Source organism: Anolis sagrei, chromosome 1, assembly GCF_037176765.1.
Source record: "Anolis sagrei isolate rAnoSag1 chromosome 1, rAnoSag1.mat, whole genome shotgun sequence".
Classification (NCBI taxonomy): domain Eukaryota; kingdom Metazoa; phylum Chordata; class Lepidosauria; order Squamata; family Dactyloidae; genus Anolis; species Anolis sagrei.
The window spans coordinates 321687610-321712339 of NC_090021.1; the positions used below are offsets into that span (position 1 = coordinate 321687610).

The 24730-nt window shown below is 40.8% G+C and overlaps 1 protein-coding gene across 1 annotated transcript; it reads left to right on the forward strand.

Moving 5' to 3' along the window:
• The first annotated feature begins 1264 nt into the window (after positions 1 to 1264).
• Positions 1265 to 21865, forward strand: LOC132761810 (cholesterol 24-hydroxylase-like). Its single transcript, XM_060754886.2, has 15 exons — positions 1265 to 1499; positions 2584 to 2661; positions 4606 to 4687; positions 5824 to 5897; positions 8039 to 8125; positions 8590 to 8728; positions 9082 to 9192; positions 10164 to 10320; positions 11515 to 11577; positions 12889 to 12961; positions 13651 to 13735; positions 15062 to 15172; positions 16499 to 16587; positions 17342 to 17408; positions 21282 to 21865. The coding sequence occupies exons 1-15, from the start codon at positions 1351 to 1353 to the stop codon at positions 21441 to 21443; spliced, it is 1527 nt and encodes a 508-aa protein (XP_060610869.2). The 5' UTR covers positions 1265 to 1350; the 3' UTR covers positions 21444 to 21865.
• The last annotated feature ends 2865 nt before the right edge of the window (positions 21866 to 24730 follow it).

Below are 24730 nucleotides of genomic sequence, written 5' to 3' on the forward strand. Positions count from 1 at the left end.
AGGCCACATTACTGGGATCTGCACACATTATTCACCAATACATCACACAGTCCTAGACACTTGGGAAGTGTCCAACGTGTGATTCAGTACAATAGCCAGTATTGTTATCTCATTTGCTGTGGACTCATCTTGTTGTGTTTCTAATAATAAGAAGGAGAAGGAGAAGGAGAAGGAGAAGGAGGAGAAGACAACGACTCTGGCATAAACCAGCACAGGTGGTCATTGGCGCACTGGGTGCCATGCCAAAAGATCTCAGCCGGCATTTGGAAACAATAAACATTGACAAAATAAAGATCCGTCAACTGCAAAAGGCCACCTTACGTGGATCTGCTCACATCATTCAAAAATACATCACACAGTCCTAAACGCTTGGGAAGTGTTCGACTTGTGATTTTGTGATACAAAATCCAGCATATAGATCTCGTTTGCTGTGTCATACTGTGATTTTCTGTCAGTAAAATAATAATAATAAAAAATATTTACTTATACCCCACTTTTCTCCCCAATGGGATCCAAAGCAGCTCATAACATTTACAAAAAAATACAAATCAACCATACATATTGCAACAAACAAGAAATAATCAACAGATGGTAGAATTAATGCAGTTTGATACTGCTTGAGCTGCAATGCCTCAAGGTTATGTAAACTTGGTTATTGTGGTTTCTTAAGGCTCCATGGCACTTTGCCAGAAAAAGCTTGCAAAAAACATTGCAAAACGGCAGTTTCTACGATTCCATAGCCTCGAGCAATTGCAGTTCAAGCGGGGTCAAACTACATAACTTCTTCAGTGTGGATGCAGCCCAAGGCTTAATTCTCCCTTGCTTCCTTCCTGGAAATAAAGCTGAATAATGGAATACCTGGGCTTTCCATTCTAGCTCGAGGAAAAGAATTGGGGAGGGTCTATGGCAGGCCGGGCAAACTTCGGCCCTCCAGGTGTTTTGAACTTCAACTCCTACAATTCCTAATAGCCTAATTTCTAACATTCCTATGGCTGTTAGGAATTGTGGGAGTTGAAGTTCAAAACACCTGGAGAGCTAAAATTTGACCCATGCCTGGTCAAAAGGCTGATACTGGCAGGGGGCTCCTGGGAGCTGCAGTATAAAAAAGTGGTTCATTTTTTGTGGCTAGGAGGGACCAGGCTGGGACTGTTACGCAAACTTGGTTTTGACACCCAAGAGGAAGTCCCTGGCCCCTCCTAGCCTCAAAAGACTTGACCCACCCAAGAAGAAACTGAGTTCTTTGCATCACTAGAGCTCTCCCAGACTCCAGCAAAAGGAGCAAAGTCCTCTTTTCCAAGAAGAAGAGGCCTGGATATTTTAGTTGCCCAAGGAGGCTCTTGGCTAGTCACCATGGAAGTATCCCAGATGGTATCCCAGTTGACCTGGATCTTGCTAAGCATGCTGGTGGCTTTGCTCCTTGTGGCTTTCCTCTTGTATGGCTCCTACATCAAATCTGTCCACAGAAAGTATGATCACATCCCCGGCCCTCCAAGGGACAGGTAAGTGGTCCTAGTTTAGTGGAACCAAGGCTGGAGGTATCCATGACCCAAGGCTTTTTGTTGGTGCCAGGAATAATGACATCCCTTTCCAAAGGAAAGGTGCATCTACACCAGGCATGGGCAAATTTCAGCCCTCCAGATGTTTTGGACTTCAATTCCCCACAATTCCTAACAGCCTGTCCAAAATCTAGGTCTTTTTTTCATGTCAGGAACGACTTGTGAAACTGCAAGTCGCTTCTGGTGTGAGAGAATTGGCTATTTACAAGGATGTTGCCCAAGGGATGCCTGGATATTTTCATGTTTATCATCCTTGTGGGAGGTTTCTTTCATGTCCCTGCATGGGGAGCTGGAGCTGACAGAGGGAACTCATCCACGTTCTCCCAGATTCGAACCTCCGACCTGTTGGTCTTCAGTCCTACCAGCACAAGGGTTTAACCGGGGGCTCCGAAGTCTAAAAAAGGAGGAAATATAGCTACAGCAAACTGGAAATATATTGAAATTGCGCAATTCCTGAAAACTAAATTATTTTAAAAATTACTATCAAAGAAACTTGATAGTAAGAGGATGCAAGAGGATTAATGGTGAGAAATGCAAGAGATGCAAGACAATTAATGGTGAGAAAAGGAGCACTGAGGCACATTTCAAGACCACCGACAGGAATGTCCACACTTTGTATAATTGGTTCTATGGGACTCCAACTTAAAACTTTTTTAAAGTGTATAGAAATGGGTGGAATCCAGAGTCTGACACAGTCCTATGATACAGGTCAGTGTGGGTAGATAGCATACAGAGAACCAGTCCTAGGCTCTTACTAGGTGTGGGAATCATGTGGATCTTCAGACATTGTTGAACTGTGAATCCCAGCAATCCTAACCAGCAAAGCCAGTGATAAGGAATGCTAAAAATTGTATCCAGCTGCATTTAGAATGCCAATCAGTTCCTGTTCGTCTTTCAAATCACAATCTTAAGTTAAGCAAATGACCTTTTGCTGTTTGGTGGTGAGTTAGATATTCCTTGAGTTGGGATTTAAGCCTATCCAAAGAGTACATCATTCAAAGGGTTTTATTTTTTTTTAATGTTACAGCTTTTTCCTAGGTCACATTCCCACCCTTTGGAGAGCATTTAAAAAGGAGAAACACTATTACGATCTCTTTGTTCAGTGGTAAGTTGTTTTTCTTTATTCCAATAATTATAAATGTGGGACTCTGAATGGCAAGGGTCATTTTTAGCATAATGGGATCATGAATTTCTGATAGGATGAGCTCCATTCTGAGAAGGGGGTGCAGGAGAAATGTCAAATGGTAATCTGTTGGTGATAACACAATTTAGACTTTAGGAATAAGAAACAGTAAATATGAGCATTTGGGTACTCCTATAAGACTTGACAGCAATATATATGAAAAATATCTTGGAGTCCTCATGGATATATTAAACATGAGTGTGTCCCTGTTGGTTCTGCTGGACCTCTCATCGGCCTTTGATACCATATACCACAGTATCCTTCTGAGATGTCTTGCAGAAATGAGACTTGTTTTACAGTGGCTCGAGCCCTTTTTGGAAGCCCGTTCCCAAAAGATGTTGTTAGGGGATACCTGCTCGGCCCCACGGCCATTGTACTGTGAGGTCCTGCAGGGTTCAGTCCTGTCCCCTATGTTGTTCAACATATATATGAAGCCATTGGGGGGAGATCATTCGGAATTTCAAGTTCAGTGTCATCTGTACACAGATGATGTCCAGCTCTGTCACTCCTTCCCACCTGCTACTAAGGAGGCTGTCCAGGTCCTGAATCAGTGCTTGGCAGCTGTAACGGACTGGATGAGAGTGAACAAATTGAAACTAAATCCTCCTGGTCAGTTGGAAGGCCAAACAGGGTATAGGTTTACAGCCTGCGCTTGATGAGGTTGCACTCCCCCGAAGGTGCAGGTTCACAGTTTGGGAGTGATACTGGACTCATCACTGAGCCTGAAACCCCAGGTCTCGGCGGTGGCTAGGGGAGCTTTCGCACAATTAAAACTTGTGTGCCAACTGCACCGTATCTTGGGAGGTCGGACTTGGCCATGGTGGTCCACACTCTGGTTACAGCCCGAATAGATTACTGCAATGCACTCTATGTGGGGCTGCCTCTGAAGACTGTTCGGAAGCTTGAGCTAGTCCAACACTTGGCAGCCAGGTTGCTTACGGGAGCAGGGTATTAAGAGTGCACAACGCCCCTGCTATGCCAGCTCCACTGGCTGTTATTAGTTTCCGAGCAAAATTCAAAGTGCTGGCTTTAGCCTATAAAGCCCTTAACGGTTCTGGCCCAGTTTACCTGTCCAAGTGTATCTCCCTCTACGAACCACTTAAGATCATCTGGGAGGCCCTGCTCTCAGTCCTGCCACCATCACAGTTGCGTTTGGCAGGGACAAGAGAGAGGACCTTCTCCGTGGTGGCCCCTCGGCTGTGGAATTCCCTCCCTAATGAAATCAGATCTGTTCCATCACTTCTGACTTTCCAGAAGAAATTGAAATACTGATTGTGGAATCAAGTGTTTGCAGAATAGACTGACTTGCTGGCAAAGATGCTGTTTTAATGGACTATGATGGACTATTGTTAGGATGATGACTTAAATTGGCGAACTGTTTTAATGTATTTTTATATCTGTTTTATTATAATATGTGTGTTTCTGCTTGTTTTTACTTTGTTGTTGGCACTGTGCTCTGCCGGTTGGTAACCGCCCTCAGTCCCTCTGCGGAGGTTGAAAAAAGACAGGATACAAATGCCCTAAATAAATAAATAATCATGAGGAGGAGGCATACCAGCAGTGAGAAGCATATTATTATTATTATTATTATTATTATTATTATTATTATTATTATTATTATTATTGCATGTGATAGGGACTTGCTTCAATGCCAGTTTCTCATGCAGTAATGTCCCAAGATGCCCAATTATTGTAACATCCTTTCCTGGATTAAGGTTTGGACTTAAGTTCTTGGATGACTTCCAATAACTTTTCCAACTCTAAACCTTATGATTCTGTGACATAAGTTCCTTGCTGTGTGGAATTCCGCTTTTGATAAAATAACACAACATTGGAAGAAAAAAACCTGCCCTTTTGTCTTTATAGGGCTGAGGAACATGGACCATTCGTGCGTTTGAATATTCTTCATAAAGTCACACTGTTAGTTATGAGTCCTGAAGGAGTAAAGGTATGTTCTATCAAGGCAATAATGTGATGTACATAAAAAGCTAACGAATCCCAGTTTTGCAACTGAAATATATGGTGTCTGTATATGTTCAACAAATGCTGGGTTTTCCTTCAATGTTTACTGTTTTTCACATGAAAACACTCCATGAACATTTCTCTTTTGTATTATTAAGTGGCTATGTGTTGATTTTGTTCAGAACCGTTCTAGGGGTTGGTTTTGTCTTTGGGACAACATCATGAAAAGGAACCCAACTGGCATGATGCACCACCAGTTTCTGATTCAAACTATAGTTAGCCATTCATATCTAAAGGTTCTGCTTCCATGGATTCAACCATCCATGACTTGATATAAGGGCAGCCATTTTATCACACTATTGTATTTCATGGGACTTGAGTATTCATGGGACTCTCCATCCATCTGTCAGATTTTAAAGCTGATATTCCTGATAGATAGATAGATAGATAGATAGATAGATAGATAGATAGATAGATAGATAGATTTTCCATTTCTCTACCCCGGAGGGGACTCAAAGTGGCTTACAAGTATGGAGCCATAGGATATGTACAATTACAAATATATAAATAGAGTTATAAAATACATTAAAACAGCTTAAAAACACATAAAACAATACATTAAGAGTAAATTACATGATCCATTAAACGTAGTCCAGCCGTTCCAGTTAGTCAGTGCACATCAGTTCCATATGTTTCTATATATCAAGTTCTCCAAACGCTTGGTCACAAAGCCAGGTTTTTACTTTCTTACAAAAGGTCAGAAGGGAGGGGGCTGATCTGATGTCCCTGGGGAGGGAATTACACAGTCAGAGGGCCACCACTGAGAAGGCCCTGTCTCTCATCCCCGCCAATCGCATCTGTAAGGAAGGCGGGACCGAGAGCAAGGTCTCCCCAGAAGATCTTAAACTCCGAGATGGTTCATAGGAGGAGATATGTTCGGATACATTACATATAATATACAATATAATATATAAACATTGCTTGGGGTTCCATGAGAAATGTTTGCTCCAAAAAGGGCTCAGTGGCTGAAAAAGTTTGAGAATCCCTGCTTTATATGACAATAACTGAGATATCTCAAATGATTGTATTTGAATATTGAATGAAGTAAAGATCTAATTATAGGAGTACCTGATGTCAACGGAGTACCCAAAGGACCCACATATATACGGTCGTCTTTACCACATGTGTGGAGAAAGGTAGGTTCGCATAAAGGTATGTCATGTATGATGTGGGATAAAACATGGTGATAATAACCAAAGCTGATATTTTTCAGAAGGTGTTTCTTTGGGCACTTCTACACAGGTCCTAAAGCCCATGATAAGTAACGATTTTACTTATGGCATTCAAACAATGCCTCAAATAAACCTGTATTAATCTGGAGAAAACTGGAATATCCTAAGGTCCGGATCTCTGCCTTGTGAGAGCCCTGAGGGGATTGACTCCCAGGACAACTTCAACAGTCCTGGAGGTCAATCCCCACAGTGATCCTGGTTCTTTGAGCTTCTGGAGCCTGAAGGAATGGGATGGTGCACTCATCATCTTCTCCCAGCCCCTCATTTCCCCCTCAAAAACGTACCAGAGGGACCTGTTGACAGGGCAGATCTCTCTGGAGAGCACTCGTAAAAAGAATGGGTCAGGAGGAAGGGAAGGACTGACATTCTCATGCATCAGCAGAGCTGTCTGGAAGCCCCTCAGGTAAGTTTTTGAGTGGGGAAATGGGGGGCTGGAGGGTGGCTGGATGCCCTCCTTGGTCAACCTTTGGGTCAACCCAGGACAGCATCTTGCCAACCCACCAGGAAAAGCCCAGAGTTTGGGTCTGGGAGGGGGACTAAATCCCAAGAAGAACTTGGTTAAAATAACCTAAATTCTTCCTGGGATTTAGGGCAGTGTAGAAGGGCCCTGAAACCCACCAGCATTACATTAACATGAAATATAGGCTGGATCTACACTGTCATATAATCCAGTTTCTGAATCCAGATTATCCGCTTTGAACTGGATTTCATGAGTCTACATTGCCACATAATCCAGTTCAAAGCTAATGATCTAGAATCAGAAACTGAATTATATTGCTATGTAGATGGGGCCATAGTTAGCTTAATTCAAATATTGGTCTTATATTGAAACATATTGAATTCTGGGTCTTTCACAGAAGAGAGTACAAGGTGAAGGGGAGAAAAATCAAAATAATCCATGCCATCAAAATGACTGGAACTATAATTGCCAGTGTGAAAACTGGAGATGGGTCCTGTATTTCTAATGGTTGTTTATAAAAATAAATTTCAGCAAGTGCTTGTTATCTGGTGGTGTTTTGCACAACCATTAAAGATATAAAAGGTTTGTGCGTCAGTTTTGTTCTTTTTACCCACCATGGTCTGAAGCTGGGAAAGGGCTGAACCCATGTGAACACAGTTGAAATAGTTAAGATTAACTAGCAGGCCATTAACTATTGTCTGCTAGTTAAGATGTGAAGTTATACAGCCAACCAGATGTTGTAGGACTTCAAGTCCCAGCATTCTTCACCATGGCAAAGTTGACCTTGAAGTACTCAGTAATTTCTTTAGGGAGGGTATTCCAAAGATAGAGAGACACCACTGAGAAGGCCCTCTCGTTCCCACCAACTGTACTCGAGACGGTGGTGGGACTAAGAGAAGGGCCTCCCCAGCAGATCTTAATGCCCGCGCAGGTTCATAGAAGGAGATCCATTCTTAACGAGAGGCTGGATTCGAAGCATATAGGGCTTTATAGGTAATCACCTGCACTTTGAATTGGGCTCGGAAACCTATCAGGAACCAGTGGAGTTTCTTTAAAAGGGGGCTGTATGCTCCCTAAAACATGCCCCAGTAAATAATCTGGCTGTTGCACTTTGCACTAGCTGCAGTTTCCGAGTCATCTTCAAAGGCAGCCCCATGTACAGTGCATTACAATCGTCCATTCTGGATGTAACTAAGGCATGGACCACCATGGCCAAGTCAGGCTTTTCAAGGCACAGTCGCAGCTGGTGCACAAGTTTTAAGTGTGCAAAGGCCTTCCCGGCTACCCCAACACCTTATCTAATGTTGCTGTTTCTGGCTCCTCTGACTGACCTTGAAGGCCTGCACTCACAGAGAGGAGCATCATTCACTTGACTTGAATCTTCATCACTTTGAGTCCCAGGAAACCCCACAGACAATACTCTCGAAATCATCAGTGAACCCATCAGCCTCAAGAGCCTCAGGCTGATCTACATTTGCCTTCCTCTGAGGATGATGGAGTCTGGTTTGTCCAAGGTTTGGTGATCATCAGAATATGAAAGCTAAAGTATTCATGAACTCATCCATTTTCTGCTTACTTTTTGCAGATTTCTAGGGTCTGGCTTAACTGCTTCTCTTGATCATGACCATTGGATTAGGCAGCGGAAAATTATGGGCCCAGCTTTCTCAAAGAGGTGAGGCAAAAATAGATGTTTAGAGCCCTCCAGAGTTAAATTGCATTTTATTTAAAATAAATAAATAAGAAAAACCGAGTAACCGAGTAACCCCCCCCCCCCCCCCCCCCAGGGATGAAAGGGGAGTCATATGAGGAGTGTGTATTATATTTGTACTGCGAGAAGTATGGATAAAAGAAAAGAGCAGTAAGACATCCGGAGCCTTCTCTCCTTCACTAGACTTTTATATTTTCACATATAATACATGATATGTCATTTTTTCTATATTTGTGTGTGTGTGTGGTCTGTTGGTATGTGAAAGCTGTATGTGTGCATTTTGTTTACAGTAGATAAAAATTGCCAAATAATAATATTCCACTTGTAAGTCTATCATTCATAAACTCACATTTACACTCAAGACAGTCTCTTTTCTGAACATAAGAACATCAGAAGAACATCCTCAATAATGTTCATTAATTTCCTAGCTATATCCAAGGTTTGATAGGAACCTTTAATGATCAAGCTGAAGAACTAATGAAGAAGATGGCGAAACAAGCAGATGGAAAAACCAAAGTGGATGTAATGAACCTGCTGAGACGAATAACCCTGGACATTATTGCAAAGGTAGTGATTTTCTTCCAGATGACAGAAGAACAGTATGTGCCACTGGGGTGCAAATGGGGAACAAAAGAGTATTGTGGGAAATTCCCCCCCCCCCCATTCTGTATCTTTGCATTTCATTTTTTCTGCCTATGTGGAGTAACCTACTGGCTGACCATCTGGACATCAAACTGGTTCCAGGTTTTCCTATGAAATTGTTTGCAGAACGAAACTACTTTGATACCTGTTTGAAATTACATTAAATAGTCAGTGCAGATGGGATCTCTCTCTCTCTCTCTCTCTCTCTCTCACACACACACACACACACATACACACACACCCTTCCATATTTGACAAATCATTTTTAATGTTATCAGGTGGCTTTTGGCTTAGAATTGAAGACTCTACATAATGATCAGACACCTTTTCCACATGCCATGAACATGGTCACAGAAGGACTGAAGAATGTACGTGTTCCTTTCTTTCAGGTGAGAGCATGTCATTCTAATGCAAACTTTTCCCCTTTGCCATCCAAAGTTGAACATATTGCTGATCAAACTTATTCAAACAGCACTCTGCAAAAGCTTGGAATCAGATGATAGCTCCTGCCCCATTATTGGTTCTCTGGAAGTGGGAATTTCAGCAGGAGTTGTTTGTTACTTGGTTGTGTGACAAACAAGACTGGCTGAAATTCCCTTTTCTACAGAAGGGCACTCTGGTTTTCAATCCAGCAACTCTTATCAGGAGTGCTAATAAATTCCAAAAACTCTTGAATTGTGGGTCTATATCCAGTTGTTAATTCCAGCTTAAGTAGACCCACTGAATTAACAGAATGTATATATCATGTATGCGCATGTATAAGTCTAGACATTTTAGTAAAAAAAGAAAGAAATCAGTTGCTCAAAACTGGGTTAACATATCTATAGGTCAGTGTAAGTAATGTACCTTAACTCTTATTTTTCTGAAAAGGAAGCATTCTCTTCTATGTGTAGAGTAGTATTTAGTTCATCCAGGGCACCAGCAATCTTTGCCCGAGAAGACAAACAACCTTGTAAAACAACTCCATAACATTGAATCATGACAGTTAAAGTGGGTCAAACCACAGTAATTAATGTAGATTCAAATTTGGTGATTGCTGATAAGAAGCTATTTCAAGCTTGAGAATAGAATCCTGGATTCTACAGTGTAGATTCACATTTGGTGATTGGTGATAAGAAGCTATTTCAAGCTTGAGAACAGAATACTTTGTAATGGTATGTCAAAGCTTGGGACATTGTTGTGATTGGAACTGAGTTGTGCTGCACAGTGTGAGAAGAGGTTACACCGGGGCTGGCTCCTAACAGAAATTCATAGAATGGAACTACAGTTTGTATGACTGGTGTGGGAAAGTCTAGCTTCATTCTGTCTAATCAGACCTTGTCAAGTGCCCCAGAACTGACAGCATATACTATCTGTTTAGTATCTGCCATGGAATAGAAAAATTGTGAAAGAGATTCAAGCAAGTGTAAGGCTGCTGCGTCGTACAGGAAAGGAGTGTATCGAACAAAGGCAAAAGGCCATGCAGAATGCAAAAGAGGTCCCCTTAGATGTCCTCACTCAGATACTGAAGACAGCAGGTAAGAAAAAGGTTTCTATGTTCAGGCTGTGTATCTCATATCCAAAAGGCTTGGGACCAGAATTGTTTTGGATTTCAGATTCTTTTCGCACTTTGCATTTACCTACATAACGAGCTATCTTGGAGAACGGAATGAGGGACTTCGTCACATTGACATTCTTGATGTGGGGAAAAGTGGGGGGGGGGAGGGTCAGTGAGGCAAATTGTAGGGCAGTGAGGTGAATCTGTCACCTGGGGTCCCGTATTGCCTGCACCACCTGTTTGCCCATCGCACTCTGAAAAGCATAGCTTTCCATTGTTGCCCCCATTATTCCTAAAATGAACACAGGCAATCTCCCATGTTCAGGTTTCCCCCTCCTACCATACTTCCTTCAAGCAGCCGGTGGCAAATCCCGCCAGATATAGTTGTTCGTCATGGGATGAGATCCAGCGGGCGCCATGTCAACTGCATGGAGGAAGTCTCCTATGATGGGGATTTTAACTAATGTGATGAAGTCCTAAGTCTAAACACAAAATTCAACTATATTTCAAATATACCCTATGCACATAACCTGAAGGGGTGCAAATGGGAAACATAGCATTTTGATCAAACTTTAGCTTTGTCAAAATATCTGTTATTTTACCAAAAGAAGAAACCTCTCTGCTATCAGGGGTGGTAATATAAAATATTGGACATCACATTGGTTGAAATCACAGGGTCCATAAGAAGGATGAGAATAACATTGTCAGAATGGCCATATTACACCTCAGATATATGACTCCAAGGACTTCATCACAAAAGAGCAGCTTTTCTCAAATGGTGCTCTTTCAGGTGTTTTGGACTTCAGCTCGCAGAAATCCCAGCAAGCTTACCAGCTGTTAGAAATTGTGGGAGCTGAAGTCCAAAACTCAGCACTAGAGCACCTATCTACTTTAAATTTGATTGCTGCCTCCTGCAGAATTCTGGGGATCGTAGTTTATGGAGGGGGCCTTTAAACTTCTCAGCCAGAGAGGTCCTGGGCCTCACCAGAATCCTTCAGTAGTGTAATGAAATCCTAAATGACTCTCAATCCCAGCTACTGGAGAATACGAGCAGGAAGGTGCTGCTGTTTGTAGGTTTGTTCTGTTTGGAATTAGAAGATTTGTGTGGATGTAATGTGCGGCTACATATGCTTTTCTTATGTTCTTGACATTGCTCTGTTTTCTGTCTTTATAGCTGAAGAGGAGGAGTCTGATATGGAAAGTATGCTGGACAATTTTGTCAACTTCTTCTATGCAGGTTTGTGGGTAGTTTACTCCTTAAAAATACTACTGTGCTTTTGAGATAAAAGTAGTCAGTTAATACTTCTTTCCCAAGTGCTTTCCTAACAGAACAAACAGGTTTCAGTTGCTACATTGGAGGTGGTCCACTAGAGAAAGTCTAGGGGGCAATTTTCTGTGCCTGGAACCCTCTGCAAACTCCATAAACTGCTCAAAATACAAAAAAAAACATGAGTGACTTGGCTTGGCTTTAGCACAACAAGGCCAGGCTTTAGTACAGCTGGTTAATTGCCAGCTACAGTAAATCCTGCTAATTGAAAGGTTGGCAGTTTGAAGCCTGAGTCAGGGGGAGCTCCTGGCCTTCAGCCCAGCTCCTGCCAACCTAGCAGATCGAAAACAGTAATTGTGAGTAGATAAATAGGTACTGCTTTAAAAGTGGGGAGGTGTTTAGGCACCCTTAAGGAAAATGCCAGAAAATGCTGGCGATATGATCAAGGAGGAAAGTTTATGAACAAAAGCTTTTCAGCAGGAAAGATGGAGCAACAGCACCCCCCTGTGACCGGAACCGAGCACAGCCTCCAAGATGCTGAAGATGGGAAAAGCTTATATATACCTCTATCTATGTACAAGTTGGCTGTCTTGTCATTGTATAATCAACATTGAGTGTTTCCCCTATATGTGTTCTGTGATCTGCTCTGAGTCCCCTTCGGGGTGAGAAGGGTAGAATATAGATATTGTAAATAAATACATACATACATTTGAAGCTAAATAGAATGGGGAATAATGCCCCTTTATGTCAGAGCTATCCAGGAAATTGAAGAGGTGAAGGACAGCAAACCCAGCCTTGAGGACCTAGGACCTCACTTTGCCAAGCCTTTGCTAGATTAAATTGAATTGTTTCTTCCAGCTAGCCAGCACAGTATAATGGATTGAGCATCGGACTCGGAATCTGAGAGACTTTGGTCTGAAGCCCCACGCAGCCAGTGAGTTACCTTGGGCAAGTTACACTCTCTGAGAGACAGAGAGGAAGACAATTTCAAACTTCATCTGAAGAAACCTAGCCAAAAGAAAATCCCTAGGATAGGTTTGTCATAGATCAGAGTTAACTTGAGGCTCAAAAAAAAAACAAAAAAAAAAACAATAGCCGTAGCAACTAGCAATTGTGTTTCAAAGGAGTTGGGTTGTTATTGTGCCAGGGAGGTAGTGACTTCCTCCCTTTGCAATAACTAATTTTAAAGTGGATTTGTTTCTTCAATAAAACCGTGAACATATGTTTCTTAGTTTTATTTCCTTCTCTCTGCGACACCTGACTGGATTCTCTGTCCTGCAGGTCATGAAACAACTACTAACCAGTTAGCTTTTACCATAATGGAACTGGGACGGCACCCTGAGATAGTTGCAAAGTAAGTGAGCCATATTTTCCATGAGATAACAATTTCCCTTATAACAAAAACAAAAATGAAGCCAATAGCATGAAAAGCTTGATAGTTTCTATAATGGCATCTCAAGGCTGTGCAACAATCAAGGTTATGTTTTGTTCAATGTTGACAATGTTGATCTGGAAATGACACTACTAAGTTTCTTTAGTATTGGGAATAACATAGTGAAAATAAAGATGTACTGCATAGTCATATATAAAATATGTACTGTCGGGTAGCTCAGGGAAAAGAATCTGTTTGGTACCAACCTTCTGATTTGCTTAGAACAAACCCTATTCTGTATCGATATTAGATCTATTCTGATGTGTTGGTGTTTAGCAAGTATTGGCTTATGATCACAGAATACATGGACTGAGCCAGGAACATAGGAATATTTATAGAACATAAGTAAGTGAAACTGTGGGTTTCAAATCCATCGATATTATATTGATTTTTAGGCATTTGATTGTATTTTATTATGTGTTTTATTGTTTTGGCATTGAATTGTTGCCTGTTGGTAGCCGTTCTGAGTCCCCTCCTTGGGGGTCGAGAAAGGATGGGGTATATATGTTCCAAATAAATAAATAAAGGGGTCATACTGTATAAAAATTGTCCTTGCAGAATAAATGATCACTAGGTACTTGACTAAATTTGGTTTTCTTTCTGCATTGTAGACTTCAGGCTGAAGTGGATGATGTCATTGGTGTGAAGAAAAACGTTGTCTATGAAGATATTAGGAAACTCAAATACTTATCACAGGTATAGTTGGAAAAATGAGGCAGCAGAGCTGCTCTTATCCAGCTGATAAAAATATAATTTATTTTTTAGGGTTTTATTTAGGATATCTTTTTTACTTCTTACTTTATTGGCTTTTCCCTCTCTCTTTTTTCTTTACTTTTCTATACCTTATTGTTCTCACTCTTTTGTTGTATTCTATATAAAATTTAATAAAATTTCTTTAAAAAAAAGATAAAAAATAGAATTTGGTTTCCAAATAAAACTTTAAAGTATTATAGTTTCCATAGGTTTAAATAGAGACTACCCGACACACTATGAGAATAAAATGTTATATGATCCCCGTGATGCAATTGCAAGAACAGTAAATTGTTGCCCAAAATCCCAGCAATCATGTTATCAAGTCATATACCTTAAAAATCTGTTGATAAATCAAACCATACAATTTGCCATTCTGGACACAAGGTGGCAGGAAAGGTGTAACAAATGTATATACAATGACTCCACTAAGACTGAAAAATCCACTAATTTGAAGACCACTGTGAAGTTATTGCATGAATTACAATGGAGTTTTTACTTGGACCAATAATGAAGGCTATTTTTCTTTCTTTTTAATTATTGCAAGGAAACTGTTGCAGTTTATCATTAACAAACAATGATACTAAGATTTGTTGATATTTTAAAACACATTTTCTTGAAAACAATATGTATGAATGAATATATTTTATATTAGGTTTTGGAAAGCATTCATATATGCTTTCCAGAATGGCTTCCAAGCATCACAACATTCAAAAACATGCAATCTGGAGCATTTCAACGCACCACATGAAAATGAACAATCATTGCTCAACAATCTGCAAATGTCTTCCTGCGTTCCCAGCTATACTGCATCTCTTTTTCAAAGCCAAATCCAACCTAAATATTCCATAACAGTGTGTTTTAATATTGAAACAAATGTTTTTAATGCTAATGTGTAATGAATTCATGTCCTGGCATTGAATGTTTGCCGTATATATGCTGTGCTGCACCCTGAGTCCCCTTCGGGGTGAGAAGGGCAGAATATAAATGTTTTAAATAAATAAATATACAGAAACCTCCAGTCAACCCACTCACAACATGCCTTGCTTGTTAAAGGTTCTGGCCCAACTTACCTGTCCGAATGTATCTCCTCCTATGAACCAGCTAGGATATTAAGATCGTCTGGGGAGGCCCTACTCTCGATCCCACCTGTGTCACAAATATGTTTGGTGGGACAAGAGACAGGGCCTTCTCAGTGGTGGTCCCTCGGCTATGGAACTCCCTTCCCAGAGATATTACTAAATTGTGCGAAATCCATTTTCACTCTTTCAGGTTCTCAAGGAAGCCCTGCGGTTGTACCCACCAGCGACAGCCACTTTGCGTTGGACAGAAAAGGAAAACATAATTGAGGGAGTCAGAATTCCAGCACACACCTCGCTGACTGTGAGTCTATGGGATGGGCTAGCTGAAACATCTTGACAGTTTTTTCCTGAACAGTCTCCCTCAATACATTTAGGAACCTTAAGTGGTGGTCATCCAATGCTAGAATACCACTGTTTTGATTGGTGTTATTTTTTTTTATGATGCTAGGTTTTAAAATGAGCAATTTGGCTGTTCTTTTTATTCGTGGCAGGTTTATAGCATCATAAATATTTCATCTTATGTGTGTCCCCTTAAATACCACAGGGCAGGTAAGAGGTATGACAGATGGTAATGGTAAAAGAAGTTTTGCATATGAAGGCAGTCCCTGAGTTACAAACATCCAACTTACAAACAGCTCCTAGCAGGGGTGAGATAACAGGAAGTGAGAGAAATCCACCCCTAGGAAGGGAAATTCATTCCCAGAAGGGTTATTATGAGGGAAAGGTGTCTCATCAATCCTTGTTTCTACAACAAGCCAAATTTGTAAAAATCCAATTATCACAGGGACAGAAAGTGAGGTGAAATCTTTCACAAAGATGTTAAACCACCATTATGCTATCCATAACATGCATAAAAAGGTAAAAGTTTCCCCTGACATTAAGTCCAGTTGTGTCCAACTCTGGGGGCTTGTGCTCATCTCCATTTCTAAGCTGAAGAGCCAGCATTGTCCATAGACATCTCCAAGGTCATGTGGCCAGCATGATTGCATGGAGCGCCGTTACCTTTCCACCGAAGCGGTACCTATTAATCTACTCACATTTGCATGTTCTACTCACATTTGCTAGGCTGGCAGAAGCTGGGTCTACTAGTGGGAGCTCACCTAATTCCCCAGATTTGAACCACCAACCTTTCAGTCAGCAAGTTCAGCAGCTCAGCGGTTTAATCACCACCAGGGGGTGCTGCGCATATATATATATATAGAGAGAGAGAGAGAGAGAGAGTTGCAATTTTAAAAAGTGCTTGTTCAAATTCAACTTGTGAACACACCTACAGAACCTATCTTGTTTGTAACTTGGGGATTGCCAGTTATTAGCTCACCCACCTTAAGTAAACTAGAACGTTTCCCTTACTACTTTCCTGTTAATGTATTTGGCCAATACACAGAAAGAATCTGCATGACCATTGGGAATATAGCATGCATTCTCTTGAAGTCCATGAAGTGAGTATTTCTCCTAAATATTGAGTTAATTATTTTAAATTTATTTTTGATTTGAATAATAATACTTTTTATTCAGATGTATTGAAAATGTTTTTTGTAATTCAGTTGGCAATGATTCCAGACTAACGTGGCTATGCCTTTGAATTGTACCCTGTTTAGGACCATGATATTATCTTTTCTCTTGGCAGTTCTGCATGTATATCATGGGACGCTTGAACAAGTTTTTCAAAGACCCTCTTGTCTTCGATCCCGACCGATTTAGGAAAGACCAACCAAAGTAAGTATGCTGCAAAAGCTATAATTCTATTGTTTTAACAACATTTCTATAGCAGTTTGATTATTGAACTAGAGATCTGGAAATCATCCCCTTCCTTGGCAACCCTCTGGATGACCATGGGCAAATCACACTCTCTCAGGTCAAGAGGAAGGCAATGGCAAACCTCCTCTTAAGAAATCTTGCAAAGTAAATCCTCTGGTAGGGTTGCCGGTAAGTCAGAATTGACTCAAAATCATATACAAAAAACCAAAATAATTTTCTGCTGAATGCCTGTTGACATTTACTACTAATTCATAGGATTAGTAGAAGCTCAAGGGGGAAAGTATCAGAAATTATTGTGATATATTATGAGGTTTGTAAATTATTCAATTTGGATATTTACAGAAAGTGCCTAGTTGTCTTTTATATTTAGTGTTACCTGTTTGGCTTTTCTGACATTTCTTCACTGTTTGTTGTATGTTAAGAATTGCCCGTAAATGCCAACATTTTGCAAATCCTACCTTTATTACTTTTTGGTAAGAGAGAGAAAGAAAACACTCCTAGTCCTTCCCTATGTTTTCTATTGCATTTTGCCTGGACAGATTTATATATGGAGTTCTTCCTAATGCAGAAATAAGCATTGCCACTTTGGTCTTTTAAAAATTGAGAACTGATGGCAAACCTCTTCAGAACATCCATCTGTTTTAGGAACAAGTGGATTGGATTTTAACCCAAGCCATCTAAATGATTGCTTTCTATCTTGATTTTTTTAAAGGCCATACTTTACCTATTTTCCATTTTCCCTGGGACATCGTTCCTGCATTGGGCAGAGATTTGCAGAGGTAAGCAAAGCTATTACCCTTCAAGTTGTCAAATATTTCCTTAAAATTAAAAGGAATTGCTAGGACTATATACTTGTCTGAGAGGGGTATCCTTAATTTTTTGACGAATTGGGATATCCCTTAGCCGAAATGCTTGGGACCAGAAGTGCTTTGGTTTTCATATTTGTGGGGCCTTTGGAGTGCCTGTATTTGCATATACGTTGTTGCTGTTTATTTGTTCAACTCTTCGTGATCTCATGGACCAGCCCACGACAGATCTCCCTGTCAGCTGTGGCCACAACTGTCGGCCCCTCTTCTTTTTTCCTTCCATTTTCCCCAGCATCATTCTCTTCTCCAAGCTTTCCTGTCTTCACATTATGTGGCCAAAGTACTTCATCTTTGCCTCTAATGTCCTTCCCTCCAGTGAGCAGTCGCGCTTTATTTCCTAGAGTATGGACTGGTTGGATCTTCTCGCAGTCCAATGCACTCTCAGAACTTTCCTCCAAGACCACAGTTCTAAAGCATCTTATCTTCCTTTGCTCAGCCTTCCTAATGATCCTGCTCTCGCATACATAGGTTACTACAAGGAATACCATTGCTTTAACTATGTGAATCTTCCTTGCCAGTGTGATGTCTCTACTCTTCACTATTTTATCAAGATTGGTCAGTGCCCTCCTCCCAAGAAGGAAACAGCTTCTGATTTCCTGGCTGCAGTCTGAGTCTGCAGTAATCTTTTTTTGCCAGTTATCAATCAGTCTGGTTGCCATAATCCTGTTTTTTTATGTTTAACTGCAACCCAGCTTTTGCACTTTCTTCTTGCATATACGTACATAATGTCTAAACACACAATTAATCTATGTTCCACATACTCTTTATACACATAGCTTGAAGGTAATTTAATACAAAAGTTTAAATAATGTTGTGCATGAAACATAGTTTGTATGCACTGAAGCATTAGAAGGGAAAAGTGTCACTGTCTCAACCCCCTATCCAGTTGTCATATAATATAGTTCAGTGCAGGTAAAGATCATTAAGAAACTCCATTATATTTCAGTGTAACTGGGGCCCCATACAGAAATTTATATGACCTCTAGAGCTCAGCATAATTCACTGATAATTTTGTAGACCACATAGGAGCTTCTGGTGGCACAGCAGGTTAAACCACTGAGCTGCTGAACTTGTTGACTGAAAGGTTAACGGTTTGAATCCAGGGAGTGGGGTGACCTCCCACTGTTAGCCCCAGCTTCTGCCAAACTAGCAGTTCAAAAAGATGCAAGTGTGAGTGGATCAATAGGCACCGCTCCGGCGGGAAGGTAACAGCACTCCATGCAGTCATGCCAGCCACATGACATTGTAGGCATCTACAGACATCTCAACCTCTTCAGCTTAGAAATTGAGATGAGCACCCCCCCCCCCCCCCAAGAGTCGGACATGACTACACTTAACATCAAGGGGAAACCTTTACCTTTACCTATATGAGAAATATCACTTTTGTTATTACCTGTTAGGGGGTATCACAGATGTAAAGATATGGATTTAGAGGGGTTGAACACAAAGGGAGCACACTGGGAACAGATAATACTGATATAGAGTTACCATATGCCCTCTTTCTTCTTGATGCATCCTCTGTTTCACAGCTGAAAATTCTATCCAGGTATTGTTGTTTTGTTTTGTTTTTTTACATGTTCATTGCTGCTTTACCTCCTCCTCATTGACACAGCTTCCTCATCCCTGTCTTGTCAATGTCAAGAATTCCACTGGGAGAAGACATAGTGGTTAGCCAAGCGGGGCATTCATAGGCCAAGAGACAGCATTTCAAGGATTGGAGGAGAGGACCCAGAGAGGAAAGGCAAGCTGGCCAAGCGAGTAGCTAAGATACTCTTTGGCCACTTGGATGCAACGAAACGGGTAGCTTGGAGAAGGGGAAGCAACTGTCAGAAGAGGCAGGGAAGAAGGAAAAGGAGGGCAAATTGTTATTTAATTATAGTGAAGTTTAGGCATATGTCTGGTAGCAGTTACCCTGCTTTTTAAAATTGTTTTATTAGATTGGAATATGCTATTATGTTTTTAACTGTGTTTTAGTTGTTAAACTTTGTTATTCACTGAACTTGGTCCCACATGTAAACCACCCTGAGTCCCTTCGGGGAGATGGTGGCGGGGTATAAAAATAATTATTATTACTAGCCGTCCCCTGCCAAGCGTTGCTGTGGCCCAGTCTGTGTATATGTGTCTTGTGTGTGTATATATGTGTATATGTGTGTTTATATGTGTACACATGTGGTTATGCTGGAGTCCCCGGTGGCACAGTGGGTTAAACCGCTGAGCTGCTAAACTTGCTAACTGAAAAGTCACAGGTTCGAATCTGGAGAGCAATATGAGCTCCCCTGTTAGCCCCAGCTTCTGCCAACCTAGCAATTTGAAAACATACAAATGTGGATAGATCAATAGATACCTCTCCGGCGGGAAGGTAATGGTGCTCCATGCAGTCATGCCGGTCACATAACTTGGGAGGTGTCTATGGACAATGCTGGCTTAGAAATGGAGATGAGCACCAACCCCCAGAGTCGGATACAACTGGACCTAATGTCAGGGGAACAATGTGGTCATGTGCATGCGTTATAATGTATATATTTTTTAAAAAATTGGCTTTTAAAGTCTCTTCCACTCCATTTTTTAGTGTTTTTATGAGTGATGGACACTTGTTGGCCTGATAGGCGTACTGTGTCCAACTTCCATGTCAATTCGCTCAGTAGTTTTTGAGTTATTTTAGTCCCACAAACGAACATTACATTTTTATTTATATTGATTGTTATTATTATTGCCACAATTTATATCATACGGCTATTGAAAGCGGGATTCATCAAAGGGTGCATCTACACCAGGCATAGGCAAACTTCAACCCTCTGGGTGTTTTGGACTTCACAATTCCTACCAGCCGGTAGGCTGGTAGGAATTGTGGAAGTTGAAGTCCAAAACACCTGGATGGCCATAGTTTGCCCATTCCTGGTCTACACTGTAGAATGAATGCACTCTGAAATCACTTTTATGGCCCAATGCTTTGGAATCATGGGATTATTATTTTTTTACAAAGACTTTAGTGCTCTCTGCCAAAAAGTCCTGGTTTCTCACCAAACCAGAGCTTCCAGGACTCCATAGCACTGAGCCAGAGCAGTTATCTACAGTTGTTTAACCTTCTGCAAATGTTTAAGTATAGAGATGCCTCTAGAAATAATGCTAGTCTATAGAGAAGTATAGTGGTATTTAAGATGGTAACTCCTTGCAAATGCAGTTAAAGTGGTGTAAATTGAATTAATGCCATAGTGTAGACACACCAATAGTGATGAGTGATTTGAAGTAGTCTCTCAATAAATGTGTCTTTTTTCTTTTGCTGTGAAAAATATGATAGATTTACTTCCTGGCTATATGGTTGTAGCCTATGGAGCAGAAAGAAAGGGATAAATGCCACAACATCTTGACAAGTAGAACAGATTGAAGTGACAGATCAAATTCCCTATACAACTCTTCAACCTCCTTCCCCCTAAGTGCTCTTTGGGATTGGGGGAGCCTTCAGAACAGACATAAAATGGGGACTATAGCCTAGGAATAAGGGAGGAGAGTAAATATTTACTCACTTAAGTCTTAATCATGAATACAAATTACTCACTTAAGGGTCTCATCCAAGAGGATGAGGCTACTTTTAAAAAAAGATTATGTTTAAACTGGTTTCAGAAAGTTTGAGAGTTCAATGTCTTATTATCACTAGACGGAGAACTAAAATGAAGCTATATAAAATATATAATATATAAGGATATTTTATCAAAAGTTGGTGCCTTATCTCTTTTAGGTCAAAATGGCTAGAACTGATTAACCATTTTGTTTGTGTTTTTATGGCAGATGGAGGCCAAAGTGGTGATGGCCAAATTTCTGCAGAGGTTTGACTTCCAGCTGGTTCCACCACAGAGCTTTAAAGTTTTGGATGCGGGAACGTTGAGGCCGTTAGATGAGATTGTATGCCGATTAAAGCCACGCCACCACCTGTCTGGTTATGAAGAGTAAACAAAATACTGAGTTCGATGAGTGTTGTGGTTCCTTCTGGAATATTTTTTAAAGCAATTTTTAAAAATATTGTTTAAATTACCTTTAATAACCATATGAGCAAAATGGAATTTATGTATAGATCAATACTAATAGGACTGCAATTTTCATTTTGTGCCAAAATTAGCACACACAAAAATCTCTCAGCCCTACATTTAGCAATAGAACTGATATTAGAGTACATGTGCATCTACATGGCATCAACATAGTTTGATACCACTTTAACTACCATGGTTCAGTGCTATAGAATCATAGAAGATGTAGTTTGGTGACACACTGCACTCTATGGCAGAGAACTCTGAAGACCTTGTGAAACTCCACATCCTATGATTCCATAGCATTAAGCCATGTCATTTAAAGCGGTATCAAACTGCATTCATTGTACACTAAAGATCAGGGGTCCTCAAACTAAGGCCCGGGGGCTAGATGCGGCCCTCTAAAGTAATTTACCTGGCCCGCTCAAGGTCAACCTAAGTCTGAAACGACTTGAAAGAACATAACAATAACAACAATCCTATCTCATCAGCCAAAAGTAGGCCCACACTTCCCATTGAAATACTAATAATTTTATATTTGTTAAAATTGTTCTTCATTTTAATTATTGTTTTGTTTTTAAGTGTTTTTTGCACTACAAATAAGATATGTGCAGTGTGCATAGGAATTCATTCATTTTTTTTTTCAAATTATGATCTGGCCCTCCAACAGTTTGAGGGACTATGACCTGGCCCTCTGTTTAAAAAGTTTGAGGGCCCCTGCTATAGATGCATGCTAAGACAGGTAGAATAAATTACGAAAACAGGGGAACTCCAGACAAGAAACCATCAGGGATGTATCTTTTGTGGGGATGTATCTTTTGTGGGTTCTGTTGAACCAATCATAAATTAATATGATTAATTGTGATTAATAATCACAAACAGGTTGCCCTGCTTCATATACGTTGGAAACAGGAAAAGGCAAACTGCTGCAGTCTTTTTCCTTCCCTGTCTGCCCCTTTTCTCATTTTGACAACATTCTTGGTGATGTGTATCCTGACTTTTTAAAATTAATTTTTATTAAATTTTCACAATAGATTAAAATATGCTGTATTGTCTTTTTTCTGTATTGTCGAAGGCTTTCATGGCTGGAATCACTAAGTTCTTGTGGATTTTTTTGGGCTATATGGCCATGTTCTAGAGGCATTTCTCCTAAAGAGCGCTCTTTAGGAGAAATGCCTCTAGAACATGGCCATATAGCCCGAAAAAATCCACAAGAACTTAGGTTTTTTTCTGATTATAAACTGGTTTTACAGATTGGTCTTTTTAATGGGTAGTAAACTTTTATTCTCATTGCTGTGTTTTAAAATATTTCATATTGTTTTAAAAAGTGGTGTTTTTACAAAACACTTTATTGAATTGTTCTTTTAAAAAGGTTGTCCAGATGAGCTTTGTTGGAATTTATACCATGAACTGTCTTGAGAAGAAAAGCAAGATATAAATAAATACATCTTGTGGGAAAAGTTGAGTTTTTCTTGGGTTTCATTCCACTGGTGTAGGCAAAATCAAGTCTTGCAGTTCATGCTACACTCCACATTTCTTAGGGCACTATTTTCTAAGGGAAGAAGTGATGAATTCCCCTTTCCAGAAGTCTTCCCAAATTCACCTTTCATCATTTTCTTTGTTTTGAGGCTTTTCTGAGAGCTCCTTCTCAGAGAAGCACAGGGGCATAACATTGGCGCCGAAATCCACCACAGTTGCCCACCCCAAATTTATTTATTTATTTACCCTATGTATACCCCACCTTTCTCAACCCCAACGGGGACTCAGGGCAGCTTTGCACATAGGCAATTATTCAATGCCTTAAAACAACATACAATTAAATCACATTTAAATTAAAATTTTAAATTACCATTAATGCATATTAAAACATTTTAAAACATTACATTCAATATAAAGCCACGCCATCCATAATCATAATCCGGGGCCATTCCAATAGTCATTGCACATATTCCATATCTATTATTCCATTCTCTGGAGACCTTGGAGGTGTCTAAGAACAACTGTGTAAGCCCCACTTGCAACAGACTTCACAACCTCTGATGATGCCGGCCGTAGATGCAGGCGAAATGTCAGGAGAGAATGCTTCTGGAACATGGCCAAAACACCTGGAAGAGAAGAGTTTGCGAAACACACTCTCTTTCTCTGGAAGTTTTTAGGCAGAGGCTGCATTGTCATCTATCTGGAGGGCTTTGACTGGGTATCTTTGCATGGCAGAAGGGGGTCAGACTGGATGGCCCTTGGAAGTCCCTTCCATCTCTAGGATTCTATTGTAATCAGTTTGGATTCTTGTTGATTTTGTGGGGAAAGAGCTCTGGATAAGAAAGGAAGGATAACCTGGGATTGGGCACACTCTCTTTCTCTGGAGGTTTTTAGGCAGAGCCTGCATGGCCATCTATCTGAAGGGCTTTGGCTGGGTATCCCTGCATGGCAGAAGGGGGTTAGACTAGATGATCTTTTCCATCTCTAGGATTCTATCACAATAATTTTGGATTCTTGTTGATTTTGGTGGGGAAAGAGCCCTGGAGAAGGAAGGAAGGGTGGATAACCTGGGGTTGGACACACTCTCTTTCTCTGGAGGTTTTTAGGCAGAGGCTGCATGGCCATCTATCTGGAGGGCTTTGGCTGGGTATCCCTGCATGGCAGAAGGGGGTTAGACTGAATGGCCCTTGGAAGTATTTCCCATCTCTAGGATTCTATCATAATCATTTTGGATTCTTATGGATGTTGGTGGGGAAAGAGCCCTGGAGAAGGAAGGAAGGAAGGAAGGAAGGAAGGAAGGAAGGAAGGAAGGAAGGAAGGAAGGAAGGAAGGAAGGGTGGATAACCTAGGGTTGGACACACTCTCTTTCTCTGGAGGTTTTTAGGCAGAGGCTGCATGGCCATCTATCTGGAAGGCTTTGACTGGGTATCCCTGCATGGCAGAAGGGGGTTAGACTGAATGGCCCTTGGAAGTATTTCCCATCTCTAGGATTCTATCATAATCATTTTGGATTCTTATGGATGTTGGTGGGGAAAGAGCCCTGGAGAAGGAAGGAAGGAAGGAAGGAAGGAAGGAAGGAAGGAAGGAAGGAAGGAAGGAAGGAAGGAAGGAAGGAAGGGTGGATAACCTAGGGTTGGACACACTCTCTTTCTCTGGAGGTTTTTAGGCAGAGGCTGCATGGCCATCTATCTGGAAGGCTTTGACTGGGTATCCCTGCATGGCAGAAGGGGGTTA

What these genes read in the sequence shown, in the direction of transcription:
- LOC132761810 (XM_060754886.2), top strand. Translation starts at nt 1,351, where the DNA reads ATGGAAGTATCCCAGATGGTATCCCAGTTGACCTGGATCTTGCTAAGC. An exon ending in TACCACATGTGTGGAGAAAG is followed by an intron (nt 5,898 to 8,038) that starts GTAGGTTCGCAT and finishes TACTTTTTGCAG; the next exon opens with ATTTCTAGGGTCTGGCTTAA. An exon ending in AACTCAAATACTTATCACAG is followed by an intron (nt 13,736 to 15,061) that starts GTATAGTTGGAA and finishes TCACTCTTTCAG; the next exon opens with GTTCTCAAGGAAGCCCTGCG.